Source organism: Balaenoptera physalus (assembly GCF_965194825.1).
Source record: "Balaenoptera physalus genome assembly, chromosome: 8".
NCBI lineage: Eukaryota > Metazoa > Chordata > Mammalia > Artiodactyla > Balaenopteridae > Balaenoptera > Balaenoptera physalus.
Window position 1 is genome coordinate 90,946,592 of NC_138887.1, and position 24,101 is coordinate 90,970,692.

General features: G+C 39.4%; 1 protein-coding gene across 8 annotated transcripts in view; it reads left to right on the forward strand.

Moving 5' to 3' along the window:
* The first annotated feature begins 2,555 nt into the window (after window positions 1-2,555).
* The window catches only part of ST7 (suppression of tumorigenicity 7), a 298,480-nt gene continuing 276,934 nt past the window's right edge, over window positions 2,556-24,101 (forward strand). The window contains exon 1 of one of the 8 annotated variants that reach the window (XM_082472341.1): window positions 2,556-5,013. In XM_082472341.1, coding sequence (XP_082328467.1) covers window positions 4,863-5,013 — 151 coding nt within the window. In that variant the 5' untranslated portion in view covers window positions 2,556-4,862. The other 7 variants (XM_082472342.1, XM_082472346.1, XM_082472345.1 and 4 more) reach the window with 7 other exon arrangements.

The window sequence follows — 24,101 nt, forward strand, 5'->3', positions numbered from 1 at the left end:
TTACTTTGTATGCTGGAATTAAGCTTATCAGCATATTGTAAGGTTCCTTAAGGGCGCTAGACTCCCAAGATATGCTGATGCCTGAAAACATTGAGAAGCATCATTTTCTTTTATGGCTTTGATATCTGGTATCTTTTAATAGCACTTGGAAGAGTAACTTTTTCAGTTGACATAAATTTTGTTTACGTGTAAATAACTCGATAGGAGAGCATATTTTGAGAGTAGACAAGGGAAGGAAATAAAAGCGCTAGGCAGCTAAGGAAGAGAGAAGGCCTGCTAGGAGGTGTGGAAAATAAACGTCCTTCTACCTCTCAGTTTGCCTGGGGTAGGCCCTGCATCTTAGAATCTTATGACTTGAAAGAAAACTCAGAGATCATTTAGCCCAGCTGTGACTGAGGGGGTTCCCAGGACACAGGACTTTCAGTTTTAAAACTAGGAAAGTCCCAGCAAACCTCATGCAACCTCCCACATTGTGCAAGGATCCCTTCTTACATGACAAACAAAAGCTGTTATTGTTCCCATTTTACAGATGAGGCTGGTGTCAGCCAAACATCTTTTAGAATACTCCCAGTGATCTCAGTGATGGGAAGCCAGCTAATGAGTCTGTTAGAGGCTTCCTCCTCAAATAGAAGTATTTCCCCATCATTTACATTCCTTGGTTCCTTCTTACATGAAAATCACAAAGCGCTTACATTTTTTAAGTCTAGAAAACCAACTTGTCTGAGAGGTCAAAATTCAAATAACCCTAGCCCCTCACTCTTCAGCTCAATATACATAGTCATTTCAAATCAATTCAGCATTCAAGGCCTGTGTAAGTCTCCGGAGGGTATCTGATAAAAGAAGAGGGGTCAATGAACAAATCTATAAAGAATACTTGATAAATGTGTCTAAACATGGTAGCCCAAGATAAGAGCCTCTGTTGGAATAAAAGTGTAATATGAAATGCATATGAGAAATAGAAGTGCAGATAATTAAATCTAGGCTATAGCAAGTTATTTCCTACAGTGTGTCCAATCAGTCAAACTTGACAAGTTAATTCAAATTGGTTTGATTATGTGGACATCTTCAGCTCAAAGGCTGAATGACAAACTCTGATCAAAGAGAAAAAATTATACTGTAAAAATAGTATTATAAAGATAATTTTGAGGGGGAGGAAAAACTCAAGGGAAGCCACAGTTTCAATTATAATCCATATTCACTGTCATTATTAACAAGGCGATAAATCCCATTACAGTTAAATGTGCATAAGGTGCTAAATTTAGCAACCATGCAATAGCATTGCAACTCAGAATAAAAGGAAAACCTGGAATAATTTTTGCAAGACAAAGTAAAGAAGAGAGGTTAGAAGAAGGAGTGGGCAAGTGCATTACTTCAGACTAGCCTGAAATGTGCTTTAAGATAAAAAAAATCTGATTTTTCTTTTTTCCTCTTTTTTAGATTAGGTTTCCACACAGGCCAAATACACCAGATGATTGTGAAATTTTCACTTTAATTTGCATGCCTAAGTATAGTTCCACATTAGAAATGAGAACAAGATGAAATGTAACTGATAAAGTGTAAGGGAATACCTCTTGGTTAAAGAATGGAATTAATTATCAGAAATTAAAGAATAAATGGTCTGTGTCAGTAAAAACAAATTTAAGCTTATATCATGACTATCCGATTTTTCTTAATTCTACCAATAATTCTATAACATCAGTTTAACCCAATTTCTGGATTTTTTTCAATGCAACAGATTGTTTAACTGAGGAGTCTAAATTTGTCAGGTGCTTTGGAGGTCTGTGTGCATGAACTTGAAATTTGAAGCCAAAACCACAAAATAACATGACATGACATAGCCAGTAAATAGCATATTATTTTTGTATTTCTCTTGGAATTATTTTATATGATGGTTATTACTGGTTCTGGGTATTTTTGAAATCCTGTAATTTTTAGCAAAGAAATGTCTAGATGTGACTCTGGTTCCTGAAACTCTAGCCAGTCATGGACCAAAAACATGCAGTTTTAAAATAAAATAATAAAGTTGGGATAACTCATGCTATTTTACATATATAGAAAATTTCAGACAATGAATTTTTATTTTGATTAAAAGTGCTGTATTAAAAAAAACCCTCTTGGGTTTGAGTATCAAGAATAAAAAGAAAAGTATACTATTATCATTTCTACACTATTTAAAGTGCAACTGAAAAACCAGCCCATCTTACAGTATCTTCCCAAGAGTAAAGATACTGAGTAGCTTAGTGAAGAATAGAGTAATAAGTTTTTTTTTAAATTGATTTATTTTATTTTTATTTATTTTTGGCTGTGTTGGGTCTTTGTTGCTGTGTGCGGGCTTTCTCTAGTTGCGGTGAGCAGGGGCTACTCTTTGTTGCAGTACACGGGCTTCTCATTGAGGTGGTTTCTCTTGTTGTGGAGCACGGGCTCTAGGCGCACGGGCTTCAGTAGTTGTGGCACGGCGGGCTCAGCAGTGTGGCTCGCAGGCTCTAGAGCGCAGGCTCAGTAGTTGTGGCACATGGGCTCAGTAGTTGTGGCTCGCAGGCTCTAGAGCGCAGGCTCAGTAGTTGTGGCGCATGCGCTTAGTTCCTCTGAGGCATGTGGGATCTTCGACCAGGACCAGGGCTCGAACTGTGTCCCCTGCATTGGCAGGTGGATTGTTAACCACTGCGCCACCAGGGAAGTCCCACCTTGAAGTATTGATGCCCAATTGAATGTGAGGAGGAAAGGAGGTGAGGGAGAGGGAGGAATCTGGGTGGCATGATCCTCAGATTCCTGAATTAGGGAGCTGGAAGGGTGATGCCCATTCCCTGATGGAACTCTAGAAGGAAGAGCAGTTGGGGGTGAGGAAGTAATGAGTTCACTTTTGGATATGATGATCTTGGGGTGACTGTGCACCAGCCCACTGAGAGATGGTCAAGTGGTGGTGGGACATATCTGGGATGTCACTATTTCATGAATGGTCCCACTCAACAGCCACCCTTCACTCTTTATCTTTACCCTGCCTATACTACCAGTCACGAAGGCCTGTCAGTTCTACTTCCTTAATATGTAATTTCCACCTACATAAATCTTGGTCATTTGGATTAGTGTGTGCAATGCCAAATAACTGTGAACACCTTAGCATTTCTACAAGGCCCTTCAAGATCAGACACTCTTCAGCTTTATCCCTCTCAACACTACTCCATGTAGAGCCTGCACTCCAGCCATATTGAAGCAGCTGAGGCTCTCACGAGATCTTGTTCTCACTCAATTCTGTATCCGAGCACAAAGACATGTCTCCAACCCCAACCCCCATCTCTGGCTGCACATCAGGGAGAGGCAATGATGAATAAGACAGGGCTGACCCTACAGGATCTCCTAGTAGATAAAAAACTGTGGCTCAACTGAGTCAGATTTATGTCCCTTCTTTGAGGTTCACTGACAGCAAAAAGTCAGGCCTCAGGCTATTCATTTAAATTAAGTAGGCAAACCTATTGTAGAGAATCTGGTGGGTTACTTAATCATCACATAAAATAGATGTTTCATGTACTCATGTTGTTTTATTCTACTGAGAATCCAGGCATCATTGTTACATAAAAAATTGTTTGGTAGTATGCTGCAATAAATATCTATAAAAAAGTATGTGTGTGTCAATTTCTCTTATCCTTGCCTGTCTCACCGCTCTAGTAGATCAAATATATGGAGAAACCAGTAGCTGAGAGTGAGATCGGAATTAGTGAAAATGTAAGAGTAGTTCTATTATGTATGCCATAATACATAAAATACGTGTAAAAAGTTAAAGGAGCTTGTTTTATTATGCGGAAACGACAAGTAAGCAAAACAAAATTTATAATAAAATATTCTCTTTAATGCTCAGAATTCTAAAAATGTCTTGGCTGTAGATTGGGTTACCTGCCATTGCTTTATTACTATCCAATACATAGAAAGTGAAATTATTTATGGACAGAAACAGTTTAAATTTTCATTTGGTAAAGGCAACGTTTCATTCAGACAAAAACCGTTTATAATTTACTTCTTGTTTAAAGTAGCCAGTTCAGAGTAAGCCAAAATTATCCCGGAGAATTGTTTATATTAAAAACAGGCTGAGAGTTGTTTGAACTGTCATCACCCCCCAGACTGGAAGATAAACATTCTTCTTGTCAAGATGTCTTTGGAAACCCCCTGTGCGGCTTCAAGGAAGACAAAACAAAGGTAAATAGTGTGCAACCCAAATCTTGCTTAACAGAACGATTTATCTTCAGGCCTACTAACCAGTGACAGGAGCACATCTAATTTTTTTCTAGTTGCTCCGGGTTTATTCATCCCTCTGAACCTAAATTCTGAGAGAAAGGAGTAGAGCGTTGCGTTTAAGACCCCGTACGCTGGCATCCATCGCACTGCAAATGAATTTTGGCTCGAGGTGAAGGTAAACTGCTCAGTCACTGTGCCTCAGTTTCCCTTATCTATATAATGGCTACTGTTGAAGGAATTAGGTGAGATTATACAGACCTTGGAACAGTGCCTGACATACAGGAAACCCTCAACATATGTCAAGAGTTTCCCTCAGCGCGCCACTTGGCTTGTCTTTCTAAATATTAGCATAATATAAATGGCATCAGAACGTGAGGGGCAAGGGCCACGTGATCCTTCCACGAAAGCCACTTGTGGGGGCCTTCAGAGAGTTAGCATTAAGGCTGGGAAAAAAAGGCAAGCGCGCCCGCGGCTCGCGCGCGATTTCCCGCCGCGCCCGCGTCCCGGGCGACGGGCGAGCTCCGGGGGCGCCGGGGCCGCGGCGGCGGCAGCGGCGGCGCGAGCGGCGCCTCCGGGCCGGTGAATCATCCCTGCAGACACCGAGAGCCGCGGCAGCAGAGAGCAGCGCCGTAAAAATGGCTGAAGCGGGCACGGGCTTTCTGGAGCAGCTCAAGTCCTGCATAGTTTGGTCTTGGACTTATCTCTGGACCGTATGGTTCTTCATCGTCCTCTTCCTGGTCTACATCCTGCGGGTGCCCTTGAAAATCAACGACAATTTGAGCACAGGTAAGGCCCGGGCAGCCGGGCCCGCGGCGCTCGCCCCTCCCCCGCCCCGGAAAGTTAGTGCAACTCGCCCGGGGCCGCCACCAGCGGGGGCGGCCGGGCGCGCGCTCGAGGACGTGCCGGGTCCCGCGCACCGGATGCCCGCGGCCTCCCGCGGCCACCCGCCAAGGACGCGGCGCCTCGGCTGGCGGGGTAGACGGGGCGTGCGAGGGCGGCTGGCGGCCTTCGCGGCTCCGCGGCCCGCCGACCCCGCGGAGGAGGAGCTGCGCCGGCAGGCGGGCCCGGCCAGCGGCTGCCGCTCCTGCGCCCGAGGTGCTCGTCGGGCGGCGACCGAGGAGACGGAGGTCGGGAGGGAAGGAGTCCCCGCGGACGCCCCCTTGGCTGTCTGCGCGTGAACCCCGAGGGCTCCTCAGATTTGTACCGTGTCCTTCCTCACACGCTGTCGGCTGCGGGTGCAGAGCGTCCGAAGTGTAGTCGGACGAGGCGTGCCTCCCGCTCCCGGAGCGACTCGGCCGGTCGCGGGCGCCCCCGTGAGGGTGCTGCTCAGGGGTGCCCAGCGGCGAAGCCCCCAGAAGGAGTCGACCCCGCACCTGGGGCCAGGACTGCCCGCCTGTGAGCCCCCTGAGTTGCGGGCGAAGAGGCGTCTCTGTCTTTTAGACGGGGAGAGGGTTTCTCGAAGGTACTATCAGGGCTATGGATGACATGTCAGATTACCAGACGGAATGTCAAAGGGACAAAAGGAGAGACAGGAAATCTGGAATTTATGATGGTTTTAAATGGTCTTAGCCCTTCTCTCTCCCTTCTCCCCGTCTGCATAAGGCGTTGGTAACTAGTCATGTTCAGGATCTTAGATAAAGCTCCACATGCTAAGAAGTGAGCCCCGCCATGTCTCCTCTCCACGGTCGTAAGTGCAGAAGGTAATTAAACAGGATCTTAAACTTGCAGCCAGCCAACTGAATCATTAAAAAACAACCACAGAGAAAACTCACACCAACAGTGACACTCCGGAGACAAATCAAAAACGCAAAGTATATTTTGCAGGAAGGGTTACAGTTCTTGAAGTCTGGAAATAGTTGTGGGACCCGTTAGAAAGGTCTTTCCTTTTTAAAAATTTCACAGTAATTTGAGAAATCCTTACAGTCTTGAATGAATACATATGTATTCTACCTAATGTGTGATTTACATACTCCGGGAGTCAGGGGTCTGGAAATGCATTTTCCTCTGTGTTGTTAACTGCACTAAAACAATTTTTAGAATGTTTGAGATAATGTAGTCATTTTGTTAGGTACTTGTGCTTTTATTTATTTATTTATTTTTAATTTTTTAATTTATTTATTTTTGGCTGCATTGGGTCTTTGTTGCTGCGCATGGGCTTTCTCTAGTTGCTGCAAGCGGGGGCTACTCTTCTTTGTGGTGTGCGGACTTCTCATTGCGGTGGCTTCTCTTGTTGCAGAGCATGGGCTCTAGGTGCGCGGGCATCAGTAGTTGTGGCATGCGGGCTCAGTAGTTGTGGCGCGCAGGCTCAGTAGTTGTGGCGCGCAGGCTTAGTTACTCCGCGGCATGTGGGATCTTCCCGGATTAGGGCTCGAACCCATGTCCCCTGCATTGGCAGGTGGATTCTTAACCACTGCGCCACCAGGGGAGTCCCTACTTGTGCTTTTAAATTCTAAACCTCATATACCTTGATTTCTTTAACTTGAACTCATGTTCATATTCACATTTGTTTCATAGTATCCCTTGGGATGGTACTCCTGGGGTACAGATAGGATTCTGCATCATCTTGCCATTTTTATAGGAGCTGCTCAGCCCTTGGATTCAGTCATCCTAGTGATGATAGCTTTCTGGCTTTTCCATCTGTTAGAGTGGTTGCTTATCAGAGTATTCTTCCTTGCTTTTGATTTCCTTGCCTTTGGCAAATATATCTCTAAGATACCTTCACCTTGCAGCATGTGGGGTCTTAGTTCCCCAACCAGGGATGGAAACCGGGCGCCCTGCATTGGAAGGCAGGGTCTTAACCACTGGACCACTGGGGAAGTCCCCAAAGTTTTGTTATTTTAAGAAGTTGCTTGAATATATGAGGCCATGGAGTCTTATATTTATTGGTAAGTGGGTTTGATTTTTTTCTCCCAAAAAATTCATTGTAAGATTTAAAAAATGTGAACGTTTCTCATTTAATACACATTTAAAATTTTTATTTCAGAACACACATTTGTAATACTACATTTTCTTAAAGTAGGTTAAATAATCATCTACGTGTATATATGTGTGCATGTGCCCATAAGTGCCACATACCAATGCTTTATACAGAACAGGCAAGAAGCAAAATACCTATTGGGAATATGTGTAATTTTTAAAAATATATATTTATTTATTTATTTGGCCTCCCCGGGTCTTAGTTGCAGGTCTTGGGATCTTCTTTGCCACATGCAGGATATTTAGTTGTGGCATGTGGAATCTTTAGTTGCGGCGTGAGGGAATCTTTTAGTTGCAGCTTTTGGGATTTGGTCCCTGACCAGGGATCGAACCCGGTCCCCCTGCATTGGGAGTGCGAAGTCTTGACCACTGCACCACCAGGGAAGTCCCAATATGTGTAATTTTTAAGGAAGAAAATTGTTAGGTCCTCTCCCAGCAACTTTAAATCTAGTATTTCTCACAAACACCTTTGTTAATTAGCATTAGGACCATTTCTCATTTGGGCTTCTAAGAGACAGAGAAAATATGAAGACGAGATATGAGATTCAGGCCGTCTGGGCTGAATCTCATCAGACACATGATAGAGGGAACCGGAGACTGTTTATCCCAGTGATGCTGGACTTCTGTTTTCAGTGTGGTTTTACGTACATTTTAGTCATAAAAGAAGGTAAAGGAGAGGCACACAGGGAGTACATCTCTCTTTGCCACTTCTGTGAGAAGGTAAGGGGAGAAGGGGACATTGGGCCCTCCTATGGTGGAACTTGTCCTTTCAGGGAGATCTAAATGGGTTCTAATGGGACTAATTTTGCTGTTCCTAAGCGTTATGGTGCTTGCCTCTTCCTGTGATGATGAAAGCACATGTCCCTGGAGAGGCTGCTGAATCTAGAGCTGCTTTTAGGAAACCGTGGGTGGCTCAGGCCTCCTTCCTTAGGGAAGCTGACACTATTGACTGATTTGCAGATATTGAAAAATCCTTGCATCCCTGGGATAAATTCCACCTGATCATGGTGTATGATCCTTTTAATGTATTGTTGGATTTGGTTTGCTAGCATTTTGTTGAGGATTTTTGCGTCTATGTTCATCAGTGATATTGGCCTGTAGTTTCCTTTTTTTGTGATATCTTTGTATGGTTTTTTTTTTTTAATTTTTGAACATTATTCTATTTATTTTTTTATGCAGCAGGTTCTTATTAGTCATCCATTTTATACACATCAGTGTATACATGTCAATCCCAATCTCCCAATTCATCACACCACCACCCCCACACCCCACCGCTTTCCCCCCTTGGTGTCCATATATTTGTTCTCTACATGTGTCTCAATTTCTGCCCTGCAAACCGGTTCATCTGTACCATTTTTCTACATTCTACATATATGCGTTAATATACGATATTTGTTTTTCTCTTTCTGACTTACTTCATTCTGTGTGACAGTCTCTAGATGCATCCACGTCTCTACAAATGACCCAATTTCGTTGCTTTTTATGGATAAGTAATATTCCATTGTATATATATACCACATCTTCTTTATCCATTCGTCTGTCGATGGGCATTTAGGTTGCTTCCATGACCTGGCTATTGTAAATAGTGCTGCAATGGACATTGGGGTGCATGTGTCTTTTTGAATTATGCTTTTCTCTGAGTATATGCCCAGTAGTGGGATTGCTGGGTCATATGGTAGTTCTATTTTTAGTTTTTTTAAGGAATCTCCATACTGTTCTCCATAGTGGCTGTATCAATTTACATTCCCACCAACAGTGCAAGAGGGTTCCCTTTTCTCCACACCCTCTCCAGCATTTGTTGTTTGTAGATTTTCTGATGATGCCCATTCTAACTGGTGTGAGGTGATACCTCATTGTAGCTTTGATTTGCATTTCTCTAATAATTAGTGGTGTTGAACAGGTTTTCATGTGCTTCTTGGCCATCTGTATGTCTTCTTTGGAGAAATGTCTATTTAGGTCTTCTGCCCATTTTTGGATTGGGTTGTTTGTTTTTTTAACATTGAGCTGCATGAGCTGTTTATATATTTTGGAGATTAATCCTTTGTTCATTGATTTGTTTGCAACTATTTTCTCCCATTGTGAGGGTTGTCTTTTCGTCTTGTTTATGGTTTCCTTTGCTGTGCAAAAGCTTTTAAGTTTCATTAGGTCCCATTTGTTTATTTTTGTTTTTATTTCCATTACTCTAGGAGGTGGATCAAAAAAGATCTTGCTGTGATTTATGTCAAAGAGTGTTCTTCATATGTGTTCCTCTAAGAGTTTTATAGTGTCTGGTCTTACATTTAGGTCTCTAATCCATTTTGAGTTTATTTTTGTGTATGGTGTTCGGGAGTGTTCTAATTTCATTCTTTTACATGTAGCTGTCTAGTTTTCCCAGCACCACTTACTGAAGAGATTGTCTTTTCTCCATTATATATCCTTGCCTCCTGTGTCATAGATTAGTTGACCATAGGTGCGTGGGTTTATCTCTGGGCTTTCTATCTTGTTCCATTGATCTATATTTCTGTTTTTGGGCCACTACCATATTGTCTTGATTACTGTAGCTTTGTAGTATAGTCTAAAGTCAGGGAGTCTGATTCCTCCAGCTCCGTTTTTTTCCCTCAAGACTGCTTTGCCTATTTGGGGTCTTTTGTGTCTCCATACAAATTTTAAGATTTTTTTGTTCTAGTTCTGTAAAAAATGCCATTGGTAATTTGATAGGGATTGCATTGAATCTGTAGATTGCTTTGGGTAGTATAGTCATTTTCACAATATTGATTCTTCCAATCCAAGAACATGGTATATTTCTCCATCTGTTCATATCATCTTTAATTTCTTTCATCAGTGTCTTATAGTTTTCTGCATACAGGTCTTTTGTCCCCCTAGGTAGGTTTATTCCTAGGTATTTTATTCTTTTTGTTGCAATGGTAAATGGGAGTGTTTCCTTAACTTCTCTTTCAGATTTTTCATCATTAGGAATGATGAGATAGGAATGCAAGAGATTTCTGTGCATTAATTTTGTATCCTGCAACTTTACCAAATTCACTGATTAGCTCTAGTAGTTTTCTGGTGGCATCTTTAGGATTCTCTATATATAGTATCATGTCATCTGCAAACAGTGACAGTTTTACTTCTTCTTTTCCAATTTGTATTCCTTTTATTTCTTTTTCTTCTATGATTGCCATGACTAGGACGTCGAAAACTATGTTGAATAATAGTGGTGAGAGTGGACATCCTTGTCTTGTTCCTGATCTTAGAGGAAATGCTTTCAGTTTTTCACCTTTGAGAATGATGTTTGCTGTGGGTTTGTCATACATGGCCTTTATTATGTTGAAGTAGGTTCCCTGTATGCCCACTTTCGGGAGAGTTTTTATCATAAATGGGTGTTGAATTTTGTCGAAAGCTTTTTCTGCATCTATTAAGATGATCATACGGTGTTTATTCTTCAATTTGTTAATATGGTTTATCACATTGATTGATTTGCGTATATTGAAGAATCCTTGAATCCCTGGGATAAATCCTGCTTGATCATGTTGTATGATCCTTTTAATGTGTTGGTGGATTCTGTTTGCTAGTATTTTGTTGAGGATTTTTGCATCTATATTCGTCACTGATATTGGTCTGTAATTTTCTTTTTTTGTAGTATCTTTGTCTGGTTTTGGTATCAGGGTGATGGTGGCCTCATAGAATGAGTTTAGGAGTGTTCCTTCCTCTGCAGTTTTTTGGAAGAGTTTGAGAAGGATAGGTGTTAGCTCTTCTCTAAATGTTTGATAGAATTCACCTGTGAAGCCATCTGGTCCTGGACTTTTGTTTGTTGGAAGATTTTTAATCACAGTTTCAATTTCCTTACTTGTGATTGGTCTGTTCATATTTTCTATTTCTTCCTGGTTCAGTCTTGGAAGGTTATACCTTTCTAAGAATTTGTCCATTTCTTCCAGGTTGTCCATTTTATTGGCATAGAGTTGCTTGTAGTAGTCTCTTAGGATGCTTTGTATTTCTGCAGTGTCTGTTGTAACTTCTCCTTTTTCATTTCTAATTGTATTGATTTGAGTCCTCTCCCTCTTTTTCTTGATGATTCTGGCTAATGGTTTATCAAGTTTGTTTATCTTCTCAAAGAACCAGCTTTTAGTTTTATTGATCTTTGCTATTGTTTTCTTTGTTTCTATTTCATTTATTTCTGCTCTGATCTTTATGATTGCCTTCCTTCTGCTAACTTTGAGTTTTGTTTGTTCTTCTTTCTCTGGTTCCTTTAGGTTTAAGGTTAGATTGTTTATTTGAGATTTTTCTTGTTTCTTGAGGTAGGCTTGTATAGCTATAAACTTCCCTCTTAGAACTGCTTTTGGCGCATCCCGTAGGTTTTGGATGGTCGTGTTTTCATAGTCATTTGTTTCTAGGTATTTTTTGATTTCCTCTTTGATTTCTTCAGTGATCTCTTGGTTATTTAGTAAAGTGTTGTTTAGCCTCCCTGTGTTTGTGTTTTTTACATTTTTTTCCCTGTAATTGATTTCTAATCTCACAGCTTTGTGGTCAGAAAAGATGCTTGATATGATTTCAGTTTTCTTAAATTTACTAAGGCTTGATTTGTGACCCAAGATGTGATCTATCCTGGAGAATGTTCCGTGCGCACTTGAGAAGAAAGTGTAATCTGCTGTTTTTGGATGGAATGTCCTATAAATATCAATTAAATCTGTCTGGTCTGTTGTGTCATTTAAAGCTTGTGTTTCCTTATTAATTTTGTATTTGTATGATCTGTCCATCGGTGTAAGTGAGATGTTAAAGTCCACCACTATTATTGTGTTACTGTCGATTTCCTCTTTTATAGCTGTTAGCAGTTACCTTATGTATTGAGGTGCTCCTATGTTGGGTGCATATAGATTTATAATTGTTATATCTTTTTCTTGGATTGATCCCTTGATCATTATGTAGTGTCCTTCCTTGTCTTTTGTAACATTCTTTATTTTAAAGTCTATTTTATCTGATATGAGTATTGCTACTCCAGCTTTCTTTTGATTTCCATTTGCATGGAATATCTTTTTCCATCCCCTCACTTTCAGTCTGTATGTGTCCCTAGATCTGAAGTGAGTCTCTTGTAGACAGCATATATATGGATCTTGTTTTTGTATCCATTCAGCAAGCCTGTGTCTTTTGGTTGGAGCAGTTAATCCATTCACATTTAATTATTGAAATGTATGTTCCTATGACCATTTTCTTAATTGTTTTGGGTTTGTTTTTGTAGGTCCTCTTCTTCTCTTGTGTTTCCCACTTAGAGAAGTTCCTTTAGCCTTTGTTGTAGAGCTGGTTTGGTGGTGCTGATTTCTCTTATCTTTTGCTTGTCTGTAAAGCTTTTGATTTCTCCATCAAATCTGAATGAGATCCTTGCTGGGTAGAGTAATCTTGGTTGTAGGTTCTTCCCTTTCATCACTTTAAGTATATCATGCCACTCCCTTCTGGCTTGTAAAGTTTCTGCTGAGAAATCAGCTGTTAACCTTATGGGGGTTCCCTTGTATATTATTTCACTTTTCCCTTGCTGCTTTCAATAATTTTTCTTTATCTTTAATTTTTGCCAATTTGATTACTATGTGTCTCGGCGTGTTTCTCCTTGGGTTTATCCTATATGGGACTCTGCACTTTCTGGACTTGGGTGACTATTTCCTTTCCCATGTTAGGGAAGTTTTTGACTATAATCTCTTCAAATATTTTCTCTGGTCCTTTCTCTCTCTCTTCTTCTTCTGGGACCCCTATAATGCGAATATTGTTGCATTTAATGTTTTCCCAGAGGTCTCATAGGCTGTCTTCATTTCTTTTCATTCTTTTTTCTTTATTCTGTTCTTCAGCAGTGAATTCCACCATTCTGTCTTCCAGGTCACTTATCCGTTCTTCTGCCTCAGTTATTCTGCTACTGATTCCTTCTAGTGTACTTTTCATTTCAGTTATTATATTGTTCATCTCTGTTTGTTTGTTCTTTAATTCTTCTAGATCTTTGTTAAACATTTCTTGCATCTTCTTGATCTTTGCCTGCATTCTTTTTCTGAGGTCCTGGATCATCTTCACTATCATTATTCTGAATTCTTTTTCTGGAAGGTTGCCTATCTCCACTTCATTTAGTCGTTTTTCTGGGGTTTTATCTTGTTCCTTCATCTGGTACATAGCTCTCTGCCTTTTCATCTTGTCTGTCTTTCTGTGAATGTGGTTTTTGTTCCACACGCTGCAGGACTGTAGTTCTTCTTGCTTCTGCTGTCTGCCCTCTGTTGGATGAGGCTATCTAAGAGGCTTGTGTAAGTTTCCTGATAGGAGGGACTGGTGGTGGGTAGAGCTGGCTGTTGCTATGGTGAACAGAGCTCAGTAAAACTTTAATCCGCTTGTCTGCTAATGGGTGGGGCTGGGTCCCCTCCCTGTTGGTTGTTTGGCCTGAGGCGACCCAACAGTGGGGCCTACCCAGGCTCTTTGGTGGGGCTAATGGCAGACTTTGGGAGGGCTCACACCAAGCAGTACTTCCCAGAACTTCTGCTGCCACTGTCCTTGTCCTCACGGTGAGACCGAGCCACCCTCCGCCTCTGCAGGAGACCCTCCAACACTGGCAGGTAGGTCTGGTTCAGTCTCTTTGGGGTCACTGCTTCTTCCCCTGGGTCCCAATGCGCACACTACTTTGTGTGTGCCCTCCAAGAGTGGAGTCTCTGTTTCCCCCAGTCCTGTCTAAGTCCTGCAATCAAATCCCGCTAGCCTTCGAAGTCTGATTCTCTAGGAATTCCTCCTCCCGTTGCCGGACCCCCAGGTTCAGAAGCCTGACGTGGGGCTCAGAACCTTCACTCCAGTGCGTGGACTTCTGTGGTATAAGTGTTCTCCAGTTTGTGAGTCACCCAACCAGCAGTTATGGGATTTGATTTTATTGTGATTGCACCCCTCCTACCATCTCATTGTGGCTTCTCCTTTGTCTTTGGATGTGGGGTATTTTTTTTGGTGAGTTCCAGTGTCTTCCTGTCAATGATTGTTCAGCAGTTTGTTGTGATTCCCGTGTTCTCACAGGAGGGAGTGAGAGCATGTCCTTCTACTCCGCCATCTTGAACCAATCTCCTTTGTATGGTTTTGGTGTCAGGGTGATGTTGGCCTCAAAGAATGAGTTTGGAAGTGTTCCTTCCTCTGCAATTTTTTGGAATAGTTTGAGGAGGGTAGGTATTAACTGTTCTCTGAATGTTTGGTAGAATTCACCTGTGAAACCCATCTTCTGTTTTGTTGGGAGCTTTTAAATTTAAATCTTATAATGAAAAATGAATTTAGGAAAGACGTAGGAGAAAACAAACATATTAGGAATAGCACACAGTGGTTAGTTTGATAATTGATTTTTGATGTTCTGCCCTTGAGTCAGATAGGAGAATGTTAAAATAGTTCTATGATTTACTGAAAATATAATGAACTTTTAAGAAGATTTTTAAAAACCCCAAATTATATTGTTACTTGTTAGTTTTCAAGTGAATTAATTATCCTAAAACAATGCTTTTCCAGAAGGGCAGAAAATTAATTGTAGATAGGAGCAGTCATGCATGATATTATTCAAGAAAAACAGTAGCATAGATTAATCTTTAAAAAATAGCACCATTACTTGCTTTATATTGTGGTGTTGACAGCGCTTTCTCATCTACCCTGTGTTCTGAGGTTTTAGATACTGAATTTAAAACACTTTGCACCTTTTCTTAAATATATACCTTTGCCATTTTTGCACCAAGCAGCATAAGTGATTTTCCAGCTCTGTGTCTGTTTCCTGAAAAGCAAGTTTTCAAAGATCTTTAAATCCTATTTCATTCCTTTTGGAAAGCAAATATAATAGTCTGACCTAAGTTTAAGATTCTTTATGTTATAAAACTTTTTTTGGTGTTAATTAAGATGATAAATACAGATGCAAAACTTATATTACTGAATGGAAATATACATAACTTCAGGTGCAGCTCAGATTTGAGTATTTTCATATTGGAAATAGTTGCTCTAAACTTAATGCTCTGGATTTCTTGTCCTGAGGGCCTTGTTGCAGTTTACTTATGTTTTTGACCCTGATGTGCCTGTTGTCTACAATCTTTTCCCCACCTGTAAATCCCACCTATCCTTCAAGGACCACCTTGCATGCTGCCTTCTGATTCTTTCAACCCAATGTGATATTTCCTCCAGTTTTCAGTGTATATTTTCTGAGAGGCATGTTGGCACTTTTTACCTTGCACGAATTATAGTTGTGTATGTTTAATATATGCTTCAGTGTTTATGTGTCTCTCTTTCTGTATACATGTTTTACAGCTTCTACTAGACTCTAGTTCTTCATTTTCCACTGTACTTCCTTGAACATAATGGTTCCTTACCATTCATTGGATGAATCAATCTCCAAGTTGTGGTGTACCCAGTGAGGTGGGATTAGAATAATGGAATTGGTCAAACACATTACTGGGTATGGGCCTCATTTAAGTTTTCAGCTTTAGATCGAGGTCAGAAACTGTCACAAAAACTTAAGGAATTCCATGGTGAGTCATGTGTATCTAATCCGTGGTGGTCCAGTTTATGACCACATAAAAAGACAATTTTATGATTGTCAGCTTTGAGATGAGGATCTATCCCAGCCATCTTAGTTGCCCTTACTTATTTTTGGAGACATTTCTCTCAACCATAATGAAGCAATCTGAATGATACTTTTTTTCTTAGGCCCTCAGTTTCCATACACGTTTAATGATAGCTTTATATTCCTTAAAATCCTTTCTAGCTCCAGAATTCTGCTTCAGTGCCTTGGGATAATTTTCATTGAGTGCAGAGTCTATAACCAAGCAAATACATGGACTTAATGAACATATATGTTTTTCCCAGGTTGGATTCTAATTCTTAGTAAATACAACTCCAAATTTTATGTGGCTTCCTTCAGTGGCTTTCCATTTCACTGAAAATTAAATCAAAATATGTTATCCTGGCTTACAAAGTCTGGTGACATGACCCCTACCTACCTCTCCTATCTGAACTTTGCCACATTCTTGAGGTGATTGTCCTTCAGACAATTGTGATTTTTTCTTATTCTTAAACATGCCTTGCTTGTTCTTACCTTGTGACCTTTGCACTAGCTGTGTCCTCCACCCGGAACATTTTCCTACTTGATTTTTACGCGATCGTATTTTTACTATTCACATCTCTGCTTAAATTCACTTCTTTTGAGAGGCTTTCCCTGATGATCCAATCTACAGTGACCATTCAGTCATATAATACCACCAGATTTGAATTCTGTGTATATCACTTAGCACTGTTTGTAATAGTTCTTGTTTGTTTATTTATTTGCTTCATTCTCATGGTTTCCCCCCATGTGGTTGTAAACTCCATGAGAGTAGGGACCTCATTTGTTGTGTTTTATCTGTCTTGTGGTTCCTCAGGATCTTGAACAGTGAGTGTTTGGGCCTAACATATGCTTAGCATGTATTTGTTGAATGGATGAAAAACCATGTCAGTTGGTTGTGGTGACTCAGAAGTAACACTGTCCTGTAGGAAATGATTTTGGAATATATCATGTAGTAATTTTTTATAAGATTTAGAATTGTGTTTACTGACTCTAAGTTATAAATATTACCTTGAAATGTTTACTGAAGTTCCAAAATATTAATACATTTTGATCCATTTTTAGGGGTAGAATTTTAAAGAAGGCTATCCTTCTGGTCCGTACTGTGCAGCAAATTTAATACAAAGGATATTAAAAGTCAAAAATTGATTGCATTGGGAGCCAATTTGTGTAACATAACCTGGAACTTCAAACAAGGGAGTTTGCAGAGTTAAGTGCCTCATATTATCTGTAAGGATGGAACTTGGGATTCTACCAACATGGAAAAAGTTCTTGTCTGTCTGGAAGGATAGAGTAATAGAAGAAATACTTTGCTGGGACATTTTTAAGAACAATATTGTCAGGCATTATGAAACTTAACAGAAACATAATTTCAAGTGATTAGAAATACTTAAGCACAATTAATTTAGTTCATGTATTTGTATATTCCCTTCTATAACTATAGAAACCATTTCTAAGTTTATATGAGAAGCCAGAGTGAACATAGTGTTAGTGTTATAGAAATTTGCTTTATGGCCAATTTTACTGAAGTACTTCTTTCTCCATAAAGTACTGTATATATATTGAAAGAAAAAAATACCAGCTGTGATGAGATGAAAGGAGCATTGGATTTAGAAGATTTGAGTTCAAATTCCAGGTTGCCAATTGTTGGATAACTTGGACAAATTACTTTGTAAGACTCTTTCCTCACTTATATTATGAGGAGAGTAATCTCTATTTCACAGTTTTATTTTGAACTGTAAATGAGATAACCTTTAGCACTGAGCCTTGAGCACAGCACAAAAATATTAGCAATCATATATCGTGTATCTGGTTGTTCTAGACCATTTCACTGACTCTGAACTGTGTTCATTCATTGGTGAATTCATTCATCCACTGGTTTGTTTATTCATTCATTTGGAGTGGCAGATGCCAGTAAAATTGAAGTTACATTATTCCTGTTAATTATTATTTGGACACACAGTCTCACGTCAGTTATATTTCTCCCAGTTTCTGCACTTGCTTTCTGTGCTGAACAATGAACATCCTCTAATTTACTGCCTTGTTCACTAGTGCTTCTAGGTATATTTTGTTCCTTATGATTAAGGATCATGCATGGTAGAAGTCACATCTTAAAAATAAGATGGAGTGAAAATCTGTTGGTTGGAACTAGGAAGGGATGCGCAACTAACGTTTACTGAGTTCTTAAATGAGCCAGGCTCTGTGCTGCCTGCTTTATCATTGGTTGTTAGGCTCCCTGGGCTTGTCTACGAGTCTGGTTATATCCCATATAAACAGCTATATAACTGATATTTCTTTGTACATGTGGAATGAAAATTGTTCAAAGCAGAACAAGTATTGTTATAATACTAGTTGTCCTGTTAAAGAAAGCAACACAAATGAACTCATTAAAACATGTATTTTGATGGGAAAGCAACTTTATGAATGAGGATGAGAACTTGGTGGGAACTCTTGGAAGGGACTGTTTCTTGAGTATACTTGGAAGAGCTTGAGAGCAGGAATTATGACTTTTTCATCTTTGTATTTCCATCATATGGTCATTGCTCGTGATGATACATGAAAAGATGAATGCATGAATAACCTTGGGTGTTTTTAAGGCTTTCCAAGATCGATGGCACTGGTGGTCCTTTTCTTAGTTCACTTTACCACCTAAGGTTTTCTTTACCTCAGTTCAGAGGTGTATTGCTAATGCTCAGCACTCAAGGCTGGGCTTGTTATTTGGCTCACAAATGAAACTCAGAGAGATAGAAGGAATGTAAATTGGCGCAGCCACTGTGGGAAACAGTATGGATGTTTCTCAAAAACTAAAAATAGAACTAACATATGACCCAGCAATTCCACTCCTGGGTATATATCAGAAAAGAACAAAAACACTAACTCAAAAAGATACATGTACCCCAATGTTCATAGCAGCATTATTTACAATTGCCAAGACATGGAAGCAATCTAAATGTCCATCATCAGATGAATGGATAAAGCAGTGGTATATATATATATATATACAATGAAATACTATTCAGCCATAAAGAAAATGAAATTTTGCCATTTGCAGTAGCATGGGTGGACTTGGAGGGCATGATGCTAAGTAAAATAAGTCAGAGAAAGACAAATACTGTATGATATCACTTATATGTGGAATCTAAAAAAATACAGCAAACTAGTGAATATAACAAAAAAGAAGCAGACTCATAGATATAGAGAACAAACTAGTGGTTACCAGTGGGGAGAGGGAAGGGGGAAGAGGGAAGGGGCAATATAAGGGTGGGAGAGTGGGAGGCACAAACTATTGAGTGTAAGGCTCAAGGATGTATTGTACAACAGGGGGGATATAGCCAATATGTTGTAATAACTGTAAATGGAAATTACCTTTGAAAATTGTATTAAAAATAAATAAATTAATTAAAAATATAAATTAAAAGAAAGAATATCTAAGAATTGCACTAAGCAGGATAATGAACTATTGGATTGTTTGTAGCCACACTACTGAATGTCTGTTTGTTGTAATCATGAAATAATATCTGCCAACATCCTTATTGTATTTGAGATGTCATTGTAAAGAGATCTAGAAAGCATTTTGAGTTTCCTGGTAGAGAGGGCATATGTAATGAAGTTCGTTTTTTATGTTACAGTGGATCAGGGCAGTTTCTCATGTGTTATAGTTAGCAGTCATTCAAATATGGCAGGCTTTCCTGCACTACCTGCTGTGCTAAAATAAGAAACTGACAGGGCCATTCAGCTCTAGCAGTATGTCATACTAGCTGTGGCTGAGGCCAAAAGAGTCACTGTTTTAATTGTAGTTACTAAATCTCTCAGCAAAATAAGGCAACATTTATCTGTGGGAATATTTGTTTTCCCTCTGAATTTTAAGAAATTGAAGGTGTACTAGTAACAAGTATACTCTGTGGAGAACCCTAACTTTGTTCCATAAGTTGACTTCCAAATCTAATAAAGGATCTTGGTTAAGTGTCACTCTTTCTGAAATTTTGAGCAAGCCTGTAGAGAACTTTAAAGGAATCTCTTAGGTCAGTGAGCAAGGACTCTTTTTTTTTTTTTTTTTTTTTTTTTAGTAAGACAGCTTAACAATTTAAAATAGCATGTGGGCTTCCCTGGTGGCACAGTGGTTGGGAATCCGCCTGCCAATGCAGGGGACACGGGTTCAAGCCCCGATCCGGGAAGATCCCACATGCTGTGGAGCAACTAAGCCCACGAACCACAACTACTGAGCCCACGTGCCACAACTACTGAGGCCCACGCGCCTAGAGCCTGAGCTCCTCAACAAGAGAAGCCACTGCAATGAGAAGCCCGCGCACCACAACGAAGAGTAGGCCCTGCTCGCCACAACCAGAGAAAAGCGTGCACGCAGCCACGAAGACCCAATGCAGCCAAAACCAATAAATAAATAAAAATAAATAAATTTATAAAAAAAATAAAAAATTGTAAAAAATAAAATAGCATGAACAGCTGACATGCTCTGAGGCATAAAAGTCTTAAAAAAAGGAAGTGGCTTTTAAAAATAAGCAGTTTGAATCTGAATCTACGTGTAATCTAGAATTAGAGGGGGTTTTGCTTTGTTTTATTTTGAAGTCAGTTGTAATACCATTCTAAAAGGTTATTTTATTAGCAGTAGGTAATAGTAGAATGCTTACATTTCTTCCCTCTGTTAAGCTTTTCCAGTTTCTAGTCTCCTTCTCTTGGAAATGAGAGAATGAAATTTACTTCCCCACAAAATTGATCTTTTTCATTTATTTGATAGGTGCTGTTTATTGGGCATTACTAATAGAACTAACAAAATAATGCTCTTGGGGTGTTTTGCAATTTATTACACCCACTTGACTCAATTGGTGCCCTTTCCGTGACATACATGTAGATTCTGGTAGTGTCACGTAGTAAGAACTGGTGTGATCTGGTTTGTACTTTTCGCCTGGGCATTGCTGGAAGGGGAGGGGAATTGCTATCCTCTATCATTGACATCTTTTATTTAAAATAAAACAAATTTTGCTTATCTCAGTTCAGGCTCAGAGTACTTGACATTATGGTTTAGAGAGAAACATTTTTCTTAGCTTATTTGGCTCTTTTAGCAAGGACAGTGTTTTTAATTGCACCCTTACATTTGAGAGATAAGTCTGAGAGGCTAGATTACAGTTTTTAAATATTAGAAACTTGCTTCTCAATTGTTTTTTCTCCAAACTGGAAGTTGTATATGCATTATCATTCAGTAAAAGCCTGAATATAGCAAATCTAATCAATTGGAGAAGGTTATTAACTTAAGAATAAGTTTTTTTCTTTTACATTATTTGAATAATCAGTTTCTTCAAGGGAAAGTACAGAAATGATGACAACATAACATAAATTAAGTTTGAGCAAAGATATGCAGACATAAATTAGTTTTAGCTGTAAAAGTATTCCTAAAAATGTTTGGTTTTTACACAAACAGGGTTTTTTTTTTTTTTATTGCCTTGCCGCAGAAAATAATGTAACAGTTAATTTCTGGTAGATTTTAAAAACAGTTAAAAGAATTTTAATTCCTAAAAATGATCATTTTTAGTTTTAACCATGACAATATATGTGATGGAGAAGAGTAATTTAAATATTTAAAAAATATAAGACAAATAACGTGTTACTCTTCAGGGTGGTGAGGAACTAAATTCAAAGCTTGCATGAAAACTGACCAGCTGCTAAGAGAAAACAAAGATTTATTATTGCTCAGTCCAAAGGGAAAACTTAAATGATATTAGTAAGTACAGTGATTGCAGGCTGGGAATAGCCGGGGAAATGGAGTTGTGTAACAGTTGTCACAGGCAAGGGCTTTTCTCTACCACGTCTTGAACATTATAACCATCTGTTGTCTCATGTCTAGCTCACTTTCTAGGAACAAACATGAGCTAGTAGTGAAATATAAAATCCTTTTTAATGTATATTATTCTGTTTGTAACAGCTGCAAAAACAAAAGAAGATATGAAAATATTTAGATATTAAGACAGTATTTTATTAATGCATTATATGCTGTTGTTAGTCATTTATTATTTTGATAAAATATGTTATATTTCATTAAAAATATGCTATTGATACATGAATGCTATTGATACTTGGCTTTACAGAAATCTCCTTTTAGCATTGACTAGTGGCAGCTAGACAGTGTCAATCCTTTCAAATTGCTTTTCTTTTAAATAGTTTAGGCAAGGCAAAGTTCACATGTACTCCTAGGCAGGAAGCCCAACTGTATTTGTGAAATGACATTACGTTATTTCCACTTTGTATTTAGATGGAAACTGCTCTCTCCCAATCTTGGCACATTGCTTTCACCTCTTTTCTTAGAGGCACCAGAGAACAAGTAACTGTTGCTTGCAGCACAAGGTTGTGTGCCCATGTTTAACCTGTCCTAATTTTCTTACCTCAGGGTGCAGCAAATTATCCCAAATGGGGTGGTAAAATTCTCAAATCAATGAAAAATTAATGTATCATGTGTTACTGTTAGAGATAAGATGAGTGTTAGTATATCAAACCACCCATGATGTGATAAAGTGTTGCAAATTATCAAGGGATTCACTTGCTGCTTATGAGTTTGCATCATTCCTATTGCCTTTTTTTTGCCACTGTTACAAAGTAACTCAAATAAACCCGGATGTCTCAGGCTATACTGGCCTGGAAGTGTAAGACAGAGAATATATTAGAATGAATAAACAGTAACAATTCTGAGCCCACAGGGTGCAGCGGGGCTACTGTGCCCCTAATGACAGCGGTTAATGCCCACTCCTGTCCATGAGTGCTCCAGGGGGCGCTATTGTTATTTCTGGCTCCTGGTCCTCAGGACCGCTGTCCCTTCTTCCCCTCTCACTGGTACCCATTGTTGAGGACATTAAAGAGTGGCTTTGGTCAGGCAGACTGTGCATATCGTCATCCTGGGGGCAGGTCCCAGCTGGTCCAGTCAGTGTTATAGGAGGCCCATCAGTCTCAGCTAATTGTGTAAATTGTATCCAGCCTTGCCACTCCTGAATTACTGACCGCCCTAATGTATAATCATGCCCTTACCACATTTTAGCACAAGGTCAGTATGGGTTCAAGTCATGTACCAGTTCTGTGATCATAACACTATTTACCTTATTTATAATTGAAGATAATAGGATTGTTATGTGGATATAATGAAATAATATGAGTAAAACCTTAGCATAGTGCCTCGCAAAATCTAATGCTTAATATATTTTAGATGTTTAGTTGTAGCTGTTTTTGCTGCTACCACTGTAATATTGGCCTTGTTCTATAATTCTCAGTGCCTGACTCAATCAGCTTTTTCTCTTGAGTCAGTTTTTAGACCGGTAGTTTATTTTCCCTCCCGTCCCTCCCTCCCTTCCTTCCTTCCTCCCTCCCTCCCTTCCTTCCTCCCTCTCTCCCTTCTTTCCTTCCTCTCTCTCTTCCTCTCTCTCTTTCTTTCTTTCTCTTTCTTTCTTTCTTTCTTTCTTTCTCTTTCTTTCTTTCTTTCTTTCTTTCTTTCTTTCTTTCTTTCTTTCTTTCTTTCTTTCTTTCTTTCTTTCTTTCTTTCTTTCTTTCTTTCCTTTCTCTCTCTGTCTCTCTTCCCTTCCTTCTTCTGTTCTCCTTCTTCATTGTTATTTACACATTTGTTTTCTATATATTTTCTGTTTCCCTTCAAATTTCAGGAGAAATTTATGACAGTAGTTATAGGAACTCCGTTCCTAGTCAGGATGAACAAGCTTTTTATGATGATTAAAAAAAATTTTTTTTATACAGCAGGTTCTTATTAGTTACCTATTTTATACATATCAGTGTATACATGTCAATCCCAATCTCCCAATTCATCCCACCACCACCCCCACTTTCGCGCCTTGGTGTCCATACGTTTGTTCTCTACATCTGTGTCTCTATTTCTGCCCTGAAAACCGGTTATGATGATTTCTTAACTTTTATTCCTTAACTCTTTGTACTCTATTGACCATTTTCATAATTCTCCTGGAACTGCTTAAACCTCATGGGTAATTTCAAAGCCAAATTCACTAATCTCTTTCCAGATCTTGTTCTTATTGATTTGTTGTAGAAAAGGACTTTTTATGTTGAACCTCTAGTCTCTTACCATCAAATAATAAATCCATTGAGTCATACTGTTAGCAAGTTCCACTACATGGTGTGGGTGTGGAGGAAAAGAAAGATGACAAAGATGTGGTCCCTATCCTCAAGGTACTTAGTGCAGAGAGGGAAAGAGAAACAGACACATTACCAGCTCTAATCCAAAGTGAAATGTGTGGAATACAAAGGAGCAAATGAATACAAAACAAGGGGATGAAAGAAAGCTTTAAATTCATGGTGGTAGTTTTTGAGTTTTCAGTTGCTCTCAGAACCC